At 33.2% G+C, this 19075-nt stretch overlaps 1 protein-coding gene across 1 annotated transcript in view; it reads right to left on the reverse strand.

The window, feature by feature from the left end:
- sog (short gastrulation) overlaps window positions 1-9521 on the reverse strand; it is an 87939-nt gene extending 78418 nt beyond the window's left edge. The window contains exon 1 of the mRNA XM_068777286.1: window positions 9289-9521. Coding sequence (XP_068633387.1) covers window positions 9289-9403 — 115 coding nt within the window. The 5' untranslated portion in view covers window positions 9404-9521. The remainder of the gene's footprint in view (window positions 1-9288) is intronic.
- Between the last annotated feature and the right edge of the window lie 9554 nt (window positions 9522-19075).

The raw sequence follows: 19075 nt of genomic DNA on the forward strand, positions 1-19075 counted from the left end.
TTTTAACATTATAAACGAATTAAACTTTATGATATTGTGTAATAATTGATATAATAATTTAGATGCAGTCGTTTTTTATATTTTTAGTATTAATTATAAATAATTGGATGTGTGAAGAGTTTAATGAATCGACAAAAGATCAAAAGATTGAGTTCTAAGGAGGACTAATTATTATTATAATTTTTAGTTCACTACAATGTCTGTGTGATAAATGCTTTAAAGGGGTGAATATATAGCTCATTTGCTGTCAATTAATGTATAGTGTACCATATACAAAAATTAACGGTTACAAAAATCGTAAATAATGTACCGACAATATAGTGAGAAATAGCGTTTAAATTCTGATTACGATGTAATAAAATCAATTATTGTTTATTATCTGTTCCTGAAGATTTTGAACATCTCATTGACCTGTTGCAATCCAATAGAAAAAATAAATAAATTTAAAACAATTCATGGTGATGACTTTATAGAGGGTAATTGAAAATTGATGCAAAAGTTTTAATTATTTTTGCTAAAAATTATAAAATACATTCACATCTTTTAATTTTTACATTACAACCACCTGTGTATAGAGTAGATATATTTTAACATTAGATTTGATGGCGTCAAGGTTGAGTATGCACCTGGTAAAGCGAGGGTATTAGTTGACTGCAATTTGAGTGCAATGTGCATGTCGTGACGTCACTGAGCAGATCGTTTGTTACGGGTAGGCTCCAGGGCAATGAACCAACAGCTGAATTGGACGCAAGTGTCCTGCGACGTGTTGCGCTGCGTTGACACAACGCGACTCAAACACGATTTACGACATTACGCGTGACGCCATGTCATTTGCAACGTTAAGTCGCGCCCACAATTTTCATTCTATTTGAAGTTAGACTAATCTACACATGTTTAAATGGATTTGGGTCTATGTTTCTTTCTGTATTCGATTGATTAAAAAACCATAACCAAGCTATTACATCCACGAGAAAGTTTTAAAAAAATATTTTTTTTGTTTTTTTTTATGTTTATGTCAGAGGTATTGCCTTTTTGGTCAAAATTTTAATTAAATCCATAACACAACGCGTGAACAGGTACACCTAGTATTTAATAATATTAATTCCGCTGTTAACTAAGACACAAAGTGTACTCGCAAACCTTAGTTATAACAGCAGCCTTCATTATACACAGGCATCTATTTTTTAAATAAAGTTATAAAATATTTCTTCAAATAAATGACTAAATTGGAAAAAAAAATATATTTTTCTTATACAAAGTCTGTCAATTAAATTTAAAATGTATTATTTAATGGGAGGATTCATATCGCCTAGCCAAAATACAGACTTCTATGTGATGTTAAACATCACACAATAAACTGTAGTATCTAATACAATATGCAATAATGTTCAAAGGAAATGTTTTAAATGTTCTATATCCTTTTTTAATTCTATATCATAATTAAGCTTTGTTCGCATAGCAAATATTCGACACATAGTTTATTGATACACAAAAAGAATGCATTATAAAATTGCTTGTCACTAAAACAGCGTAAATAAAGGTTCCGTGCTGAAATATCGGCCCGTGTTTTATAGGAGCAAAGAAAACGGCTAATTAACCATAAATCTCAAATATTATAAAAAGACTATAGAAAATCATTTTCAGTGTTATGAAAACAGCGATATTAACTTTAGTTTTTTCAATCGGTGCAATATTACTTCTAATAATAGTGTCATACAATAATTTTTATAGTTTTTATAATAGTTATTTTGTACCACTATACACTTCCTTATAATAAGATATAGCTTCTTCTACTGCCGTATACAAAATTCATTACCGACCTATGTACATGACCCAAGAGTGATTATGACCAACCAGCGCACGTTGACTCATTAAAAGACACTGCAAGTCAGTGCTTAATATGCACTAAATGTTTTAACAATGACTTGGAGTACGAAAATGTTTGCAATATCAGAGATTAATTCCGATTTTGCATACCTTGGTAGTAAGTAATGTATAAACACATAATAATAAACGAATTCTACCCAAAATTTTGGTGTAGATCTATGTCTACATGTGTACGAAATGCGCAAAAGACTGGAATTTTTGTCTGACTAAAGCGGTACATGTATTAAAAACAAGATGTTAATTTCTCTATTCTCAGAAAGAAAATTCGGTGTGCAATGCAGCATTTACACAATTATTTTGTTTTTAATAAAAGCCTAATATTCCGTCGTAAGTTTTTTTACAGTTCAATTATAGTTAAAAATAAAAAATGCATATACACATGATTATAAACTGTTTAAATTATTTTTTTTTTCTTAATAGAATTTCATACGAATTCCTTTTATTGCATACATTACCTTTAAAGTACAACCGTACTAGCACGGTCTCGTCTGTCGTTATCAAACGCGCAAATATATCTCCATTCCGATCACGAAACGAGCCGGTACACAAACAATCTCGTGTAATACACGCATAAACATTCCAGAAATCAGGATTATTCTCGCGTACAATTACACACATACTTGCATTACGTCGCATATAGAGCACCAATGCCGAGTGGCCTACGTCACAATTCTGGGCTTGGCAGTGAGCTTGTTTATCTAATAACGTTACCGCAGTGCGTCATCGCGAAAAGGCAGTGTACTAATACTTTCATATAACATTTATAACGCGGTTAATGGTACGTCAAATGCCCTCCAGATTCAATCACAACGTACTTTTTGTGTTAAGATTTAAAGTACTTTTAAAATATTATATGCACTTAATCACGAACCTACTTAACTTGAAAATTTCTTTTTTTTTTGTCTAAAACAAATTATTATAATAACTTTAATAAAATACAATGGGCGGTTTAAACAATCGAAGCAATTTCTTATAGACAATCACACGAAACAGAAGAAGGTTATAAGTATCGGGTAGCCAACATGTACATTGTAAAAATCGTTTATAATGTAATAAATATACAATGTACTCAAAAAATCTAAGACACATCTACATTTACTTATATACATGTTTCTTAATTATCTGATTAAGTATTGAAGTAAATATCTTTCTAAGGTGGTTTCTCCTACTGCTGAGAACCGTCTCTTCCTGTAACTCCTAACATCACTATATCCATAGCATCAGTTTTAATTTACAGCTAATAGTAGCAAATGCTTTCGTAAATTAAAAGGTTACGTTTCAACCCATGGACGCCTACTGCAAGGCCTTCCCTTAAGATATCTATGAGGGATCATAATCGTTACGCTTGGCAGACGGGTCGGCGATCACAGTGTGGTATTATGATACGCAGAATACGCTGCTGATCATGCTCTGAAAACTTGTCTGTGAGCAGTGGCAATCTTGTATGATTAATGCATGCCTTAATTATATAGGACTGGTGGAGACCATATGTGAATTATATAAGATTGTTTCTCGAAAATCGAACCCGCGACCTACAATCACTAGTCCCAGTCCTCGACCGCTAAGCTACCGCTGCTTTCCGAAACTATTTCGTCTTTTATAAACAGACAAGTAAGAAATTTTCACCTCGACACGTTCAACATCTCCTATCCACAGGTATTAAATACTTTAATTTATGCACATCCATATGCGGAAGACATCATCGATAATATGATACTATATCTATATGAATTCGCTTTAGTTCAACACAAACCACAAGAGGAATGACATTCTATTTAATATATTCTCTATATTTTTTTCCGTTCCATTAAAGTTATAAGTAGGTAATAAATATTTTACCCTAATATAAAAGATACACTGGAGGATGAGTACTCGTTGATTGTATTTTTCTTTGAATGCATTCCTACTTATTTAAATATAAATATGTGCACATATTTCTTCAAGATAAATGTACAAAGACATGTACAAGTATTAAAAGTAACAATGATTGAGAAGCAATTATATTCTTTTGCTTATGAGTAACTCCGTTATCTTTTAAATTAAATATTTATGTCCCATCTCATAAACTTGTTTAATGTAACAAATAAATTAAATAAAAAAAAATTCATTAAAAAAACTGATGCTTACTAAATAAATCTCAAAATCATAACCTATTAACTTAATTACAAATTCCTATTATAATCTGAAACTAATTACTAGTTTACCTTACAAATAACGTTCTTTATTAAATGAAATTTATGATAGTATACATAGAAACATGCAAAGTTTTTGTTACGTTTTTAAAACGAGCTGATATTTCATATTTATTTTAAAAAAATATATTAAAACGTCGGGATGGGTAGATGACTAATCGAAGTTCAAATCGAAAAATTAAAAAGTGCCTGGAATGATTCTGAAATCTTTGAAGTCTTGGCAAGAGCTCGCGTCTGACCGGTAAATATACATTCATTTATAGGGATGCATAAAATAATCTCCGATTTGAGTTTTAATCATATTTATGTACGCAAATTCCGTCGAAACTTTAGTTTCTTCGTGCAGAGATAGGTTATCAGTGAGCATTTTACAATCAACTATTATATTTTTACTAATTGAACATATTCAATACATGGAAAATATTAAAAGCGCGTCTGATATAAAGCCGCCTTGGGGTTACAAGATCATATGATAAGCATCAATCATTCCGAAAATATATATATAATTCGTAATGTCTAATTTTATATTTTTATCGCTATACACTAATATACGCAGATATGAAATTACTTTAGCGTATATAACTTTTTTACACAGTCATTCGCTGTCAGAATTTTCGGGAACTATTCCAAAATTATTTCAATATCGTCGTAAGTCACGTCTTCCATGGATGAGATGTGTTGGGGAGACTTTTACTGAAGTTCGTAAAAGATATCTTAAAACATTCATAATGCACGCGGGCCCTTATATATTAATTTACTTTATCATAATACCATATAGTTGAGGTCTGTATTCAGAAGCAAAATTGATTTAAAAACACTATTACACAATTACCAAAACGCGACTCGTAACTTTTTATTTATATGTATAATATTTTTATTCATTATAACAGAAAATTTATAATTCTTTTTTACTCTGAAATATTTGTCTAAGATACGTGGACATGAACTACCCCATTACTTAATATTAAACCTTAATAACGAGGAAGATGTTGGATTACATACCTTAAGATGATTAAATTTTAATTACTTAAATAAAACCCGTAGATCATTATAAGCTGTTGCAGACGTATACCGTTTTATATTATTAAATTATCAAGTTTTACGATATTTAACGACTTTAATGTTCGAAAGTTGATTTGAATATTAATAAAGTGTAGTTGTATAAATTTTGATCCTATAATATAAATTACAATTTTCGGAGATGCTACATAATAATAATTTACGTATATTTTTATATAAATTTACACATGCGATTTAATTTTGAAGCGAGAACATATTCGCTACATTTCCACAAAAGACCTGAGTGTAAAAATTACTGACAGGGAAGTTTCCCTGAGTCTCGGCCGACCGTCTAGACGGCAGAGATAACTTTTTTTCTCTTCTCGGTAATACAGTTTTTGGCACGGTCGTTAAAATATTTTGGCAAACGACGACGACTTTAATCTGATCCGGAAAATGAATGAAAGTTGACGGGAAAGTGGATCGTTTGTGGACATAGTGTCATTATGAGATTATTTTGATAACAAAATTATAATTTTCAAGTGAAAAAAATGTCGTTATGTACCTTTATATAACATAAGTTGTGAGTAATTAATAACTTTTTTATCGTTCTAAAAATACATCTTTTTTCAATGTTTATTTTTAGATAAATTAAACATTTTGAACTGTATTTTAGTAAAGTAGTAATTTTATGAAAAACTAAGAACATGTTTTACAATCATTATATTCATCATAAGACTTAAAATATTGTATAATATTGGTTTGATTGTAGTTTCTGACAATAAATGACCTCCCAAATACAACATGTTCCACGGAGTTTCCACTAAGTTCAACGGGGTTAGTTCTGTGGCAATATGAAATTAATCTAGTTAAACAATGTTTATTTAGCAAAAACAACTATTTTCAATTATAATGGTGTACGTAAAGATTTATAAAAACAACAAAATTATTTTAAATAATTTATGCAACAGTTACCTCATTGATTACTAAGAAAATATTATCTCCGTAATGTAAAACTTAAAGGAAAACCAATCCGAACGAATCCTTTCGTAGGTGTATTTAAATTCAGTTGTTGATAATAAACGATAGATAAGATAGCGAGATCGTACGACATCGTAAACGTATAGCACAGTATGAAACTCAATACTGATAATAGATTGACAGGCGTAACTGATTTATAAAAGTTTTATGTAATCATTACCTATATATAGCATTTTTGTTTATACTTAGACCTCTGCCTCCTGAAGCCTTTTCAAGGTATAATTGACAACGGCCAACCAGCATTCGTCAGTGACAAATAAAATCTATTAAACTTTGTTCATTCACATCACCAAAACATGTAAATCGTGTCTTTTTACGGTTCTTCTCCTGTTCCTCAAATAGTTCAATCAAAGGGATGGCACTGATAGCTTTCTTATTCAAAACATAAATATGTTTGTAACATCAACTTTTGTTTTATGGTTTTAAAAAATAGTCCTCTTGACAATTTATTCATAGGTACAGATTTGGCCAACTACGCTGCCATGTTATTCTGATGAACGTTTCGGCTTCACAACGATATTCTCGAACTTTTTCTGAAATAACAGGCAATTAAGACATCGACGTTGAAGCTTAATAGGAATTATGACCGATCAATGCGGCAGTGTTTTTCAGCTTCGGTCAGAAAAAAAGATATCCATCTAAGAAGACAAACTTCCTAACTTTTATATGACTGAGACAAATGTGAATTTGGCTCGTATCAATACGCCGGTTACTCGAATTTGCTAAAATATCGTCTTAAGTTAGATTATCATGTATAGTACAATTTCTATTTTAGTTTCAGTTGTCGCTCTTGTTAAATTAGCCGTAAATAGAAGCACAAAATGGAGCTCTATCACCAAAAGATAAACGAAATCCATCTTTATTTATTATTGACAGAAACCGGCAAAAAACGTATAATTCACATCATAATGATATAACCATAATAAGGTGGAACAAAATTTCAAGTCGCCACCAGTTTATGAAAAATATTGTAATAATGACTTTTTTCAAATTGATTATCTATTTATTTTAATATTACATGCGAGTTATAAAAAGTTTCAGTGGCACGAACATAGCAATATCTGGTATACCACTTGTAATTCTTGTTAATCCGGATGTACTCTCATTATCTCTTAAAGTTTTCACTGATTCTATCGACCTTGGAATTAAAATCCTTTTGCGTGACCGTATTTCACATTTCAATTGAAAGAGGAAATACTCAACTATTTTTAAAATAAAGCGCCAGATATAAAACGGACTCCTATGTTAAATAATTGTAAAACTGAGATGTTAAACAAGAATTTAAACTTAAATATAATATAGGTAAAAAAATTTCAATGTGTAATTATATTCTCATTATTTTCTCCGTTAAGAATAAATTAGTTTCCTGCTGAACAATTGCAATGCTGGAAGTTTTCTCAATTATTCTACAAACAATACTGGTAATATTATTTTTTCCTTACAATCTCACATTACTGTTGTATTATACCTTAATTACATACGGATTATTTGATTATATCTAATGAATTATATTTCCACTTTTCTTTGTCGACCAAATATCGTGAGACAATAAAAATAAAGATATTATCAAATACATAGCCAAATTTGAATTAACCTTTAAATTTATTTTAAGAACGTTTGTATTTTCATAACATTAATTTAATATTAATGTTGATTAATTGTATCATATAAATGAAATGTTTAAAATTATGGTTAACCTTTTTATTTCCAAAGAAGAGAAAGGAAAAGGGAAATGATTCTTTGCAATTATTTTTTGGACTTGATATACAACCTGCATAAACGTTCAAAATTTATCAAAGCCATCAATAGAAGATCCTTCTGGAAGATAACTTCTGTAGGGCTAATTTTAAAAACTATGAAAATATTATAATTAGATTTGAAAAATTGTGATTTTTTACAATAAATAAAAGATATTTCTTCGAAAGAAGCTTTCAGCGTAATGTTTTCGTATAATCAAGTGTAATATGTATAAATGTTAAATTATAACAGTTTTATAATCTACAATGGAGGCCTACATGCGTCCAACAGTGGACGTCCCACAACTGAAATGATGATAAATCAGCTCGGCAAATGTTTTACAAATAAAGCATGTATATGATAAAAAGTATGTGTAAGAATGCATTTGTACTTTTAAATTAATTTTTATATTTTACAACCATAACAAGACTAATTATTTTTTCTAACGACATAACACATAAAATGTAACCGAACAGATTCAATTGTTACTATAAATAATAACATTTTGTATATTTATAAAAAGTAATGAACATAAGTAACATATTCAAACTTAGGTATGTCTACATGCTATGCCGTGCTTTTTATTCCGTTGCTAACATAATTGCAATCTTCATTACCTTTTATTTAAAACACTTTTTCAAAGAGTTTTTTATTGTAGTTTTTGTGCACAATATCGTTTTAGATTAATTTTTCGAAAAAGAAACACAAATTTGTCAATGAGATATTTTGTTATAAGTAGCAAAATAGTATGTAAAAGAAAGCAAAGATTGTGTATTCTATATGTATTATAATATATTTTTGGTTGTTATCAAAATGGTAAAACACCTTATCGTTGTAAAATGCTTTTTGAAAATAAAGTAAAATAAATAAATTAAATCGCAACATTTTCATAGCACTTGTTAATATAAGTTTCATAACGGACTTGGGTTCTAACACCTATCTGTCATTAATTAATACAAGTGCATAATATAACGCATTCCTTTTACGAGCATTATATATTGTTCATAAATGAATATAATGGGAGTTAAATACATATATAGAAACGTAATTTATCCTCAAATGGTGGTCTTACCCACTTGATGTTAACTTTATCTCCTCAAGGAGTCTTTGCCCGATAAAATAGATTACTTTGTATCATTCAACCAAAATAAATCACTTGACTTTTTTTTATTTACAAAGACATTATAGAGAAACCTATCAACAGTCTCACGTGGCAATGTTTTTATTATCCAAGCGATCAACAGTGGTCGATATCGGACCGATAAGGATACGTACGATAGGTGTATCAATAAACTGAACGGTGACAGTTCGCCTCGCGATCCACGAACGTCCTCCGCTTGCTTAGAGCCGCCGCTCTCGGAATGTTATTAACATAAACACACGGTTCGCGCAGTGGTGGAGAGATAGCAATGGATGTGAAGAAAGCACTTACCGGCGGGACGTGTAGTTCGTCGAGCAGGTTCGTCCTCGCGCAAGTCGGGCGCATGTCGGCGCGCGACGGATGGCGAAGCCAGCGCCAGCACCAGCAGCGCCAGCGCGGGCAGCATGCTGCCGCCCGCACCTGCCAGGACGGAGGAGACACGAGCTCACAGCGGAGACGCGCGGACCGTGCGAATGTAGCTGCGTGTATCGGAGCGAAGCTCACGCGTGACTCGAGCGCGTCGTTGTAGTGCGACGACCGAGCCGAACTGAGTGGAGTAGAGCGAGGAGCGATTTCCCGGCTTGAGCGGGCGAGGGGGCCGGCGCCCCTCGCGGAAAACGCGGCATTAGCGCGCCTCTCGCGGCGCGGGCGGGGAAAATTGCAGCGCCGGCCGCCGCCCGCCAGCCGACCACTGCACGCCCGCCGCCGCTGGCGCCGTGCACACTGCTAATTTTATACTCATATTCTTACTAAATTATGTATAACAATATTATTCAAAACTTACACGCCCAATTCTTTTAGCACGGTAGATACGTTCCTTATAAAACATGCAAAAAAACGTGTAAAAATTACACGTCACATATAGTTAACTTTGGGATATGTTCCGCTACATTAAAAAATCATTTAAAGTGAAAAAACTAAATATTCTACCAAATACCTGTGAATAAAAGAAGTAATAATCAAACCCGTTTTTTATAAATAAAAATAAATAGTATTAATTTAAAAAGAAGTGTATTGTGAAATTTCAAAACATAAGTAAAAAACATTTAAAAATACAAATTGAAATTACGAATATAATTAAATTTTGTAACTATTCATCACTATTTATTAACAAACACGCGTACGCTTTTATTACAGATGGGACCAAAAGTGCTATCATCCGTAAATACGTCAGGTGTGCAGCACAACTATATAGCACACCTGTCAGGTTTAAAGAACATCGTATTATACCTAATACTATTTTGTTGATGCTTGGGATAAATTGCAGTAAGCACTATCAATATAATAAATTAAAAAATGAAGTAGGGATTAGTGTGACAATAAAATTTGTCTAAAATTGTGAACTGCATTATTTCAAAATCGTGTAGGAAAAGAAATAGTAAAAAGTATAATTTTAAGATTTTGTTAATATAATGTCCAAATATTTTATTAAAATATTATACATAAAAACATTGTTCAATGGTTATAAATAAAAGTATTAATCAAATATTAAATATTAAAAATTTCATCCAAATTTGTTCATACAAAATTTTAACAGCCCTAGATAATTTGATAAATATTATCATCAAACAGTTAACAGTAACTGTTTAGATTCTCGCCAATAAGATTTTAAAAACGAATGACTTAGATGATTTTAGAAACGATGTTGAATTACTTTTTATTTACATACATGTATATACATATATATATATATATATATGTATATATATATACATATATATATATATTTATATATGTGTGTGTATACAAATATATGTTTAAGTGTCTGTATGTAAAAGAATTTACAAATTACTTAATACAAAGACTATGCATGGGTCGCAAAGTATGTGAAAACATTTTGAAAGTCTCAATAATTACTACACTAAAGTATAGATGTTATGGCCTGACATTAAAATTGAACATCCTGTCTTCGAGTGTCACAATTCTATAACGTGCGGTATTCTAAAACATGCTGAAGACATTTATAATAATTTACTGAATTAAGTTCAGTGCAGAACAACTCAATCTGGCAAAAAGCCCAACTAGGCATACATTTCAGAGTATATCGAGCTGAATATCTAGAACTAAATATCATTAATTTTATGTGCAGTACTATTTATAATGAAACGATAAGCGTCGAATGATTTAAATAAGTACACAATCTATTGTACGTCTATTTAAATCAACAATTACCTGCGTCACAGAATACGTACTGATTACAGAGCAAAGGTTTTGTAAAACATTTCACTGGTGACTCAACTTGCTCATCCATATATGAAATTGTTAGACTAATCTACTTTTATATTTCTTTATATCAAAAATAAGCCCGTAGGCATTGCATAATAAAACTATATAAAAAATGCCTTTATTTTTTCCATTCACCCTTTTTTTCGGATTTGTCTTGAACTATGCATATAAATATATTTACTGAAAGCCCAATTATGGGCTTTCAGTAAATATATTTATATGCGATGGGTAGTTTTTGAAATATAATTATGTTCATGTGAGAATCGAAAATTTTCTCACTGGCGAAGTCGCCACCAAATGCAAATTATTGGAGCGTTCGGACGTGCCTCACGGCTTATCCGCCTCGCTTCTTGCTGGCTTGCAATTAGACTCAAATTTCCTGCACCTAGGTGTAAGGACCTCCTTCGCTTTAACCTTTTGGAGTATCGGATGTGTTTTCGGACTTCTCTGCCTCCCGTAGAAACTGACCCTGCCGTGTTTCTTGTTAGGAGAACGTGAAATCGCTCCGGAGACTCTAGAGTCATCGCTCGTTCGTCCGCGACCGCAGTCGCACCTAACGCTGCCCCTATCATTTATCTATTTCATTACCATCCCTTCGGCTACTCCGAGTACCAGTCCAGTCGCAAGCCGAATCCGAGCAACTCGCTTGAAAATATCCATCGATTTGCTCGCTTTCCGCGTGTTTCGCGTTTTGTACACAGTCGCGCCTCGTCGCCGATTCTCCCCGCTCTGGTGCGGAGGCCACGATTCGACACTGTCCTCCCATCTCGGCGCCCCCGTGTGGGTAAGTGAGATATCAGGCAGGTAAGGCTAGGGATTCTAGACTCGTTTTACAGACGTTTTACAGGGTGACGCCGCGTTAGTACGACCGTATTGGGTTCTTGTCTTCTCTTACTGCAGCTGTATTTATTGATGAGTACGACGCTCAATAACGCGGTTTCAATAACCTAACCTAACTTCGTTCCGGACAACGTTGTTTGCAACAGAGATGCTCAGGCTGACGTCCAAAGTTACTTCGATTACATTTTCGCGCCCATCCGCGTTTTTCGTCGCATCGTTTAGTACACCATTTTGATGCTAAAAGATTAGACCATCAGAAAATATTTATTTTTGTATACGCAACCCGCACCAATTCAAATACTTTGTACATTTTGTAGGCTTGAGTCGACCTAGATGCACGCGAGTATAATTCTTTCCGCAGACAATGTTACAAAAATATGAAGCAGAAACAAGTATTAGTAGAGCGCAAATATTGTTGCATTGACTCTTAATTAAACATAAGTACAGCAAAAAACCTTTTGTATTAAATTCATTTATAAAGTTCTTATACCTATATTTTATATGTAGAAATAAGACCATCAAAAATCCATTTGAATAGTTCCAAAATTAATAAATCTAATAACATTATCCAGTAATAAACATAGTTGAAATTTAAATAGAGCTCTTTTCACTTGTACTGAGCAATTTTGTTATGTTCCTATACTTTGATACCAAAGCTTATTATACGAATAGGACGAATGCCGACAAGCTAAAGAAGCAATGCCTACCATAACCTACCAGCTTTTATATAACCTGCTCTGATTGACATTACTCCTATCTACCCATCTACCTAGCGTCTGGTGGTGAGGATCTTAACGAGCCGTGGTCTTTTTAACAAACCTCTGTTTACTTTAAATGTTACGCCTAGTGAAAAGTGCAGGGCATGCCTAGAAGAAGACGAGACAGCAGCTCTCCACTGCCACAGTGGAGAGCTGCTGCTACCCATCCAATTTCATCGAAATATCTCTCCGAGATCGTCGGCGACATTAAGAGTCTGAGATTAGTCGAGGAGTTATGTTGGCTTGATTAAACCTAAACCTATTCAAAATAAGCGCAGTGTCACTTAACTTATTTTTTATTTTACTGCTATTGATTTTAAATAAAAACTAAATAATTACTAAATTTAATTGTCATTAAAAAGTCTCGAATAACATTTAGGTAAAGATTGATTTTGAATTTTGATTTACGTAGAGAAATTGATTTTAAATTTCTCAAATGATGGCTTGCAGAGTTATAAAATATTTGATGGATTAGTTTAAGACTTTCAAACATTTAACTACTTATTTTTTTTCCCACAGAAAGTAAACGTAGATCATCACAATAGTTTCAGCCGCTAAATTGAGTTGAGTGACACTTAATAAAACACAATGCACACACTGCTTCCAAATTGCTGAGAAACTTCGTCTCAACTTTGGCAACAATGTTTTGAACATTTATTGTACTATACTGCCAGGTAATTTCAACAGTATAAATAAATAGTCAAAATTTTGTTTCTAATAGTAACGTGTCATCATCTGGACATAGGCCTCCCCCGTATATTTCCAATAAGACCGGTTGGAAGCGGCCGGCATCCAGCGTCTTCTGACGATCTAAACAAAATCGTCTGTCTACCTCTGCTGAGCTTGGCTGTTCGGGGTCCCCACTCCACCTTAAAACTCCGTCAGTCATCTGTTCTGCGCACTATGTGACAAGTCCTCGATAACTTACTAATCTATTGCGCTACATCGGTTACTTTTGTTCGTCTACAGCTCTCATTTTGCATTTTAACATGTAGAAGACGAGAAGCTTATGCGTCGATTCAGAGTCGAGATCATCCCCTTTAATGCTTATTCAAAGTTTAAGTCTTTTTTAAATCAATTTGAAGGTGGCGAGAGAAGCACATCGTTTACGTGATGAATTGACTGCTAATGTTCAATGTAGAATACTTTATAGAACTTCCTAAAACTATACCTTAGTTATCCAACAAAACTAAGTTATTTTAACTAAACTTACGGTATACTATTTGACAATAGATGCGCAGGTTGTTTCTTCCAGGCTTCCGCTAACCGCACGAAAACACGCGTGCGATGCACAAAGATCACCCACCACACTTCTCACCGTCCGTTACGTAAACGGCGTCGGCCTTCCGGCGCCGCCGCCGCGAACAACGTGGGCGATCCGAGGTAGGATCAGTATCCTTCCTTAGATTACCGAGTGGTCCACGCTGCCGTCAACACTTAACTCCTCACTCAGTACACTTCAGCAACACTGACCAGACATGCGCGCTAGCCGTGAGTTCTGCCGGCCAGCTGGGTCGCGCTAGGTTTGTGTCCTCGAGGGTTGGCTGGGTGAGCCTCGCTGCTTCTATCTCGCGGCCATTACCTTTGCGACTTTCTCGTCTCCCCGCCGAGTACTGATACGGGTTCGGAAACTCGAATCTTGTAAATTTTATATAATTCACGGACCCCTCCGTTCCGTGAACTCATTTCCGATGAAGCTACAAAAACCGCAAGGCTAACAGCACAAATTTCACACGAGACTATAGACCATAGATGTGCAGGTAGTACAGAAATAGGTAGACATTTTTCTATTTTTATGGGCCTGTTTTTAGGGCCTCTAGTACTCCCCTACACTGTGTAAGCAGAATTGTTTTTAACAATAATAATTTTTCAGGTAATCATTTACTTTTATTCTCATCTTACATCCTTAATGTCTACCGTTCGTTCTCCTTCCTTCACAGAGTTAACTTTCATTCCTTTCCATTCATTTCCATACATACATCGCCTGCTCTCCGGGATTCTACATTTACATTTACTCATTTTAATTCTTTTTTTCTCTCTTCTACTTTTATCCTTATTTCTTATTGTGGTCATTACTGGCTATATTTATGAGAGATTAAGTCCGTCACGATTTTAAAATTTTAGCACAAATTGAATTTTTTATCTGTATACTTTTATCTGTACTTATATTTATTACCTTTTATTATTCTTCTTATAATCTTTTTACCGAAATTCAGAAAGATCTGGTGATGCTCCCCATTTGGACCAAGGAGGCGATTATATCCTCCTCTATTCTCTCTGCTATTCGAAATTGGCATTTTATGCTTAACAACCCGAAGACGGGACATTTGGTGATCACATACATCAAGTTTTGGACCACGTCCGAGACACATGCACGAGCGACTCTCTTTAAGCTTAAACCTGTAAAGGTACTCGGAGAATCCGACGTGCGCCGTGAATATTTCTGCCAGCATCGTGTCCAGCTCGTTCCAGCTCGGCAAACCACTCGACAGTCTGAGACAGCGTCTGGGAACAATTTCTGCGTTACGGAACCGTTACCGAAGCCGTCGGGCCTTACGACTTTCACGTCAGGAAGTGATACCGACCCCCAAAATATATTTTGGATTACCTTACCTGCCTACTTCAAAAATTTTAACCTGCAAACTATCTATTTTTCTGAGTGAATTTACCAGATCAGCGCACCTTTTTTTCAAGAAGAATTTACTGTTTCATATTAACGCTGACGTACACTTGCGCGCTGAGGTACCCTTACATGACGCTGGTGAAACAACATTTTCTATTGTATTAAAACAGACATACAATTAAGGGCAGGTCGTCGAAAAGATATACATTTTTAACCGACTAAAGTTTTCGCCAGATTACGTTCAATGCATTCATTTCCAAAATTAACCGCAAAAATACACGCTTAAATATAATCTAATAGAAAATATAATGAAATTATGGTAACTGATATATCCGTGGTTCAACCTGTGCAGGCAACCTCAAACCGGAATCGGACTCACTCGAATTAAATGACACCCTAAGCTGAAGTTCCAGATATCAACAGCTGTCACTCATGAAACCAAAGTTTCAGCATCTTAAATTACAGGAATCAATCCGGTGGGACATCTAACATAGGTGTGGGATTCTTCGTAGAACCGGTTAATCTTGGAAGTAGAAAAATTTATAATAATTCAAGGTTAGCCCATATTTATACCGATTTAAAACTATGAAAACAATGTTCAACCAATAGAAATCGTCCACTAATCACAAATTGATAAGTATTGTAGAACGCTCTCTTTCGCCCGATGTGTATAAAGAATTGTGTTTCTGTGGAATTCCCCTTTTCGATATGTCGCTGACGATGACGTAATGTTGCTCCTACAAAGGTATGCCTTTCTTGAAGCTACTTAAAATTAATAACTCTTTTGTACGGAACTGCGTACAGCATTAATGCAGCATTATGCTTCCGTGTAATGTCCCTAAATAGTCATGTGGTAAATTTAAGAAATTCATTACAGCTTAGGTATTCCCAATTCTACAATTGTTCCATTACTGTATTATGAATATTGTGACAACAAAGAAACCATCTAAGATTGTTGTGAGCTCTACTCCTATCAGGGCAGAAATGTAACAAGCGTTACAAATCTGCCTTTAAGACGCTTTAATTCAAAGGATGAATTTATAACGAACTCAATCTGATTCTAGTTTCTATCAAATTGGGTTTTTTTGACATTCTTTTCATGACTTACAATTATGACCACTATAAATGATTATGTGGATAATAATACAAATAAATAAATAAAAGAGGGCCCAGCCGAGTCTCCCTAAGCAGTTTTTAAGCTAAGTTACGATAAAAGCTTAGCTGTTTAGATTGGGCTTTTACAAAAATCAGCAACTTCAAGTCTGATTGAAATGTATATGCCAAGGGTACAGCATTATATATAGTTAAAAAGTCAATAATAAAAGTAAACTTTTTTAAACAGCAATTAAAGGTATTTATGACAAAATATACTTGTCTGGTGGAAATTTGTAGGCGTGGAATTAAGGTTTAAAAAGTTTTAATTCTTTACGCCTGTTTTTTAATCCAACTGCGAGTTTAATGAAATATAAATACTAAAATTATTATCTGCGTGGAATAATATTTTTGTACTCGAATTTCATATATAATTTTGTATTTTATTTTTTATTTTAATCAGCATATAGCAATATATGAGATTTCATCGAAGATATTTCATTATATTTTTAACAATTTCATAAAGTTCTCAATTTGAAAAATTTTGCTTTAATAATAAAAATTCTTAATAGGCATAATGTTCTTTGCAATATTCATCGACTTAACTTTTTAAAAATTTTCTAAATTTAAAAATACAAAAGTGAAATTTAAAAGTTATACATTAGACTACCTAGCAAAATAAATTAACATAATGGTATTTATGTAAAATACACTATATAATTTCGCACTTATTTTTGTATTAAAAAAGAAATCAACATGTAATTCAAAGCATTTGAAAGACAACTTAGTTCGGCAATGTTTTATACATTGCATTTTTCAAAACGGCGAACATGGTAAGTGTCAATCAATCACCTCGAAGAAAGTCGCGTCGTATGTATTATCTGTTGTTTTTGATAAACCCGAGTTCACTATACAACAAAGTATGACGCCTGCCAGTTATAAACCTTAAAATGCGTCTTCAAAGCTATTAGTGTGATTGCAACTTTAAGCTTTGCGTCATCCCATTAATTATCTCGGGGGCAGCGTCACATTATCACTTGTTTAAGAACGAAACTTATTTCCGTACTACACTCCTTCATTATTTAGATTTGATGTAATATTTTTGTGTTCATTAATCTTAACCTTACATATCGGTGACAAAAAACATTAGATATAAATAATTACGGTTTCTGTATACAGAGTATCATCATCATGTCAGCTAAAACACGCCCACTGCAAGATTTAAGCCTTTCCCAAATATCGCGATAATAACCGATCAAGTGCTGCCCGCATCCAGCAAAATCTCGCGACCTTGACCACATACAGACCACATACATACAGAGTATAATAATATATTATTTGAACCACATCATATCGAGAATATGCAATTATCAAAATTATCTAATTTTTTAAACGTCAAATATTACCTATTCTCTATACATTAAAAATAAAGTAAATAATACATAAGTAATAAAAATCTGAAAAATAGCAACCTACCCATATTGATTCTCTATGTAAAAAAATCGATATGCTGACTGACTTATGCTACTTTTCACTCTTTTTGTTTTATATTATCTAAAGATAAATTTCCTTCAGTGGATTTATGTAAGTATTCATAACAAAATATCATTACATACAAATTTAAGTATTAGTATTTAAATAATGTAACGAATGCCGAACTTAAATGCATATATTCTTACACACGCGACCATACCCGTATAAACAATCTTGTCCTCTTATACTCATCGCCATAGTTACACTTAATTTTTAATTTTTTTTTTATTCAATGTTGCCTTTGTTGACACAAATAAATATTCTAAATATTTCTTGTGTTATCTTCAATCAAAAATTAGAACCCATACTTATAAATAAATATTGTATGTAAGAATTAATAAAATGCAATTAAATACGTTTTATTTTAAAACTGATTTTAAATATGCCAGGCTTTAATAAAATAACCAAAAAAACTCAATTATCTGGAAAAATTATTCTTATACATGATCGTGTTGCAACGCAAAATAATAGAGGCAAATATCGTCGGGAAAAACTATTTTTGAAGGTATCTCCGTATTTTTTCTTTCTGTTACTACTACTCGGTAGCAGAATGTGCAATAATCAGACTTATTTAACAAAATTTTACGCAACGCATTAGCGTTCGTCGCCTTAAGGTACTCGAAATATTAAGTCGATGCTCGAACTAATTAGCGCAATAATCACACACTCTACCAGCTTTCACAACAATACAGCATTAGCTGTGTACTACAGATAGGTGGACATAGGTGATCTCGGTGATGAACGTGAACAGAATTAATTTTTAACTGTTTGGCACACCTAATAACCACTATATTCAGCGGTTACAAGTAAATAAAGCTCCAATTTAGACAAGAATTGGGAGATCAGTAAAATTTATGATTCCTATTAACTATATTCCATAAATCAGTGGCCTAAGTGAATTTAACATACTATACTTAGCTAAAACCTAATCATATTCATGTGGTTGTTTTATTGCAATATTTATTCATTGAAATCTAGAGGTGAATTGTTCAGAAAAAAACTAAAA

This window comes from Battus philenor, unplaced genomic scaffold (assembly GCF_028537555.1).
Source record: "Battus philenor isolate CCGP_79_NKW_IND1 unplaced genomic scaffold, ilBatPhil1.0.hap1 SCAF_13, whole genome shotgun sequence".
Lineage (NCBI taxonomy): Eukaryota > Metazoa > Arthropoda > Insecta > Lepidoptera > Papilionidae > Battus > Battus philenor.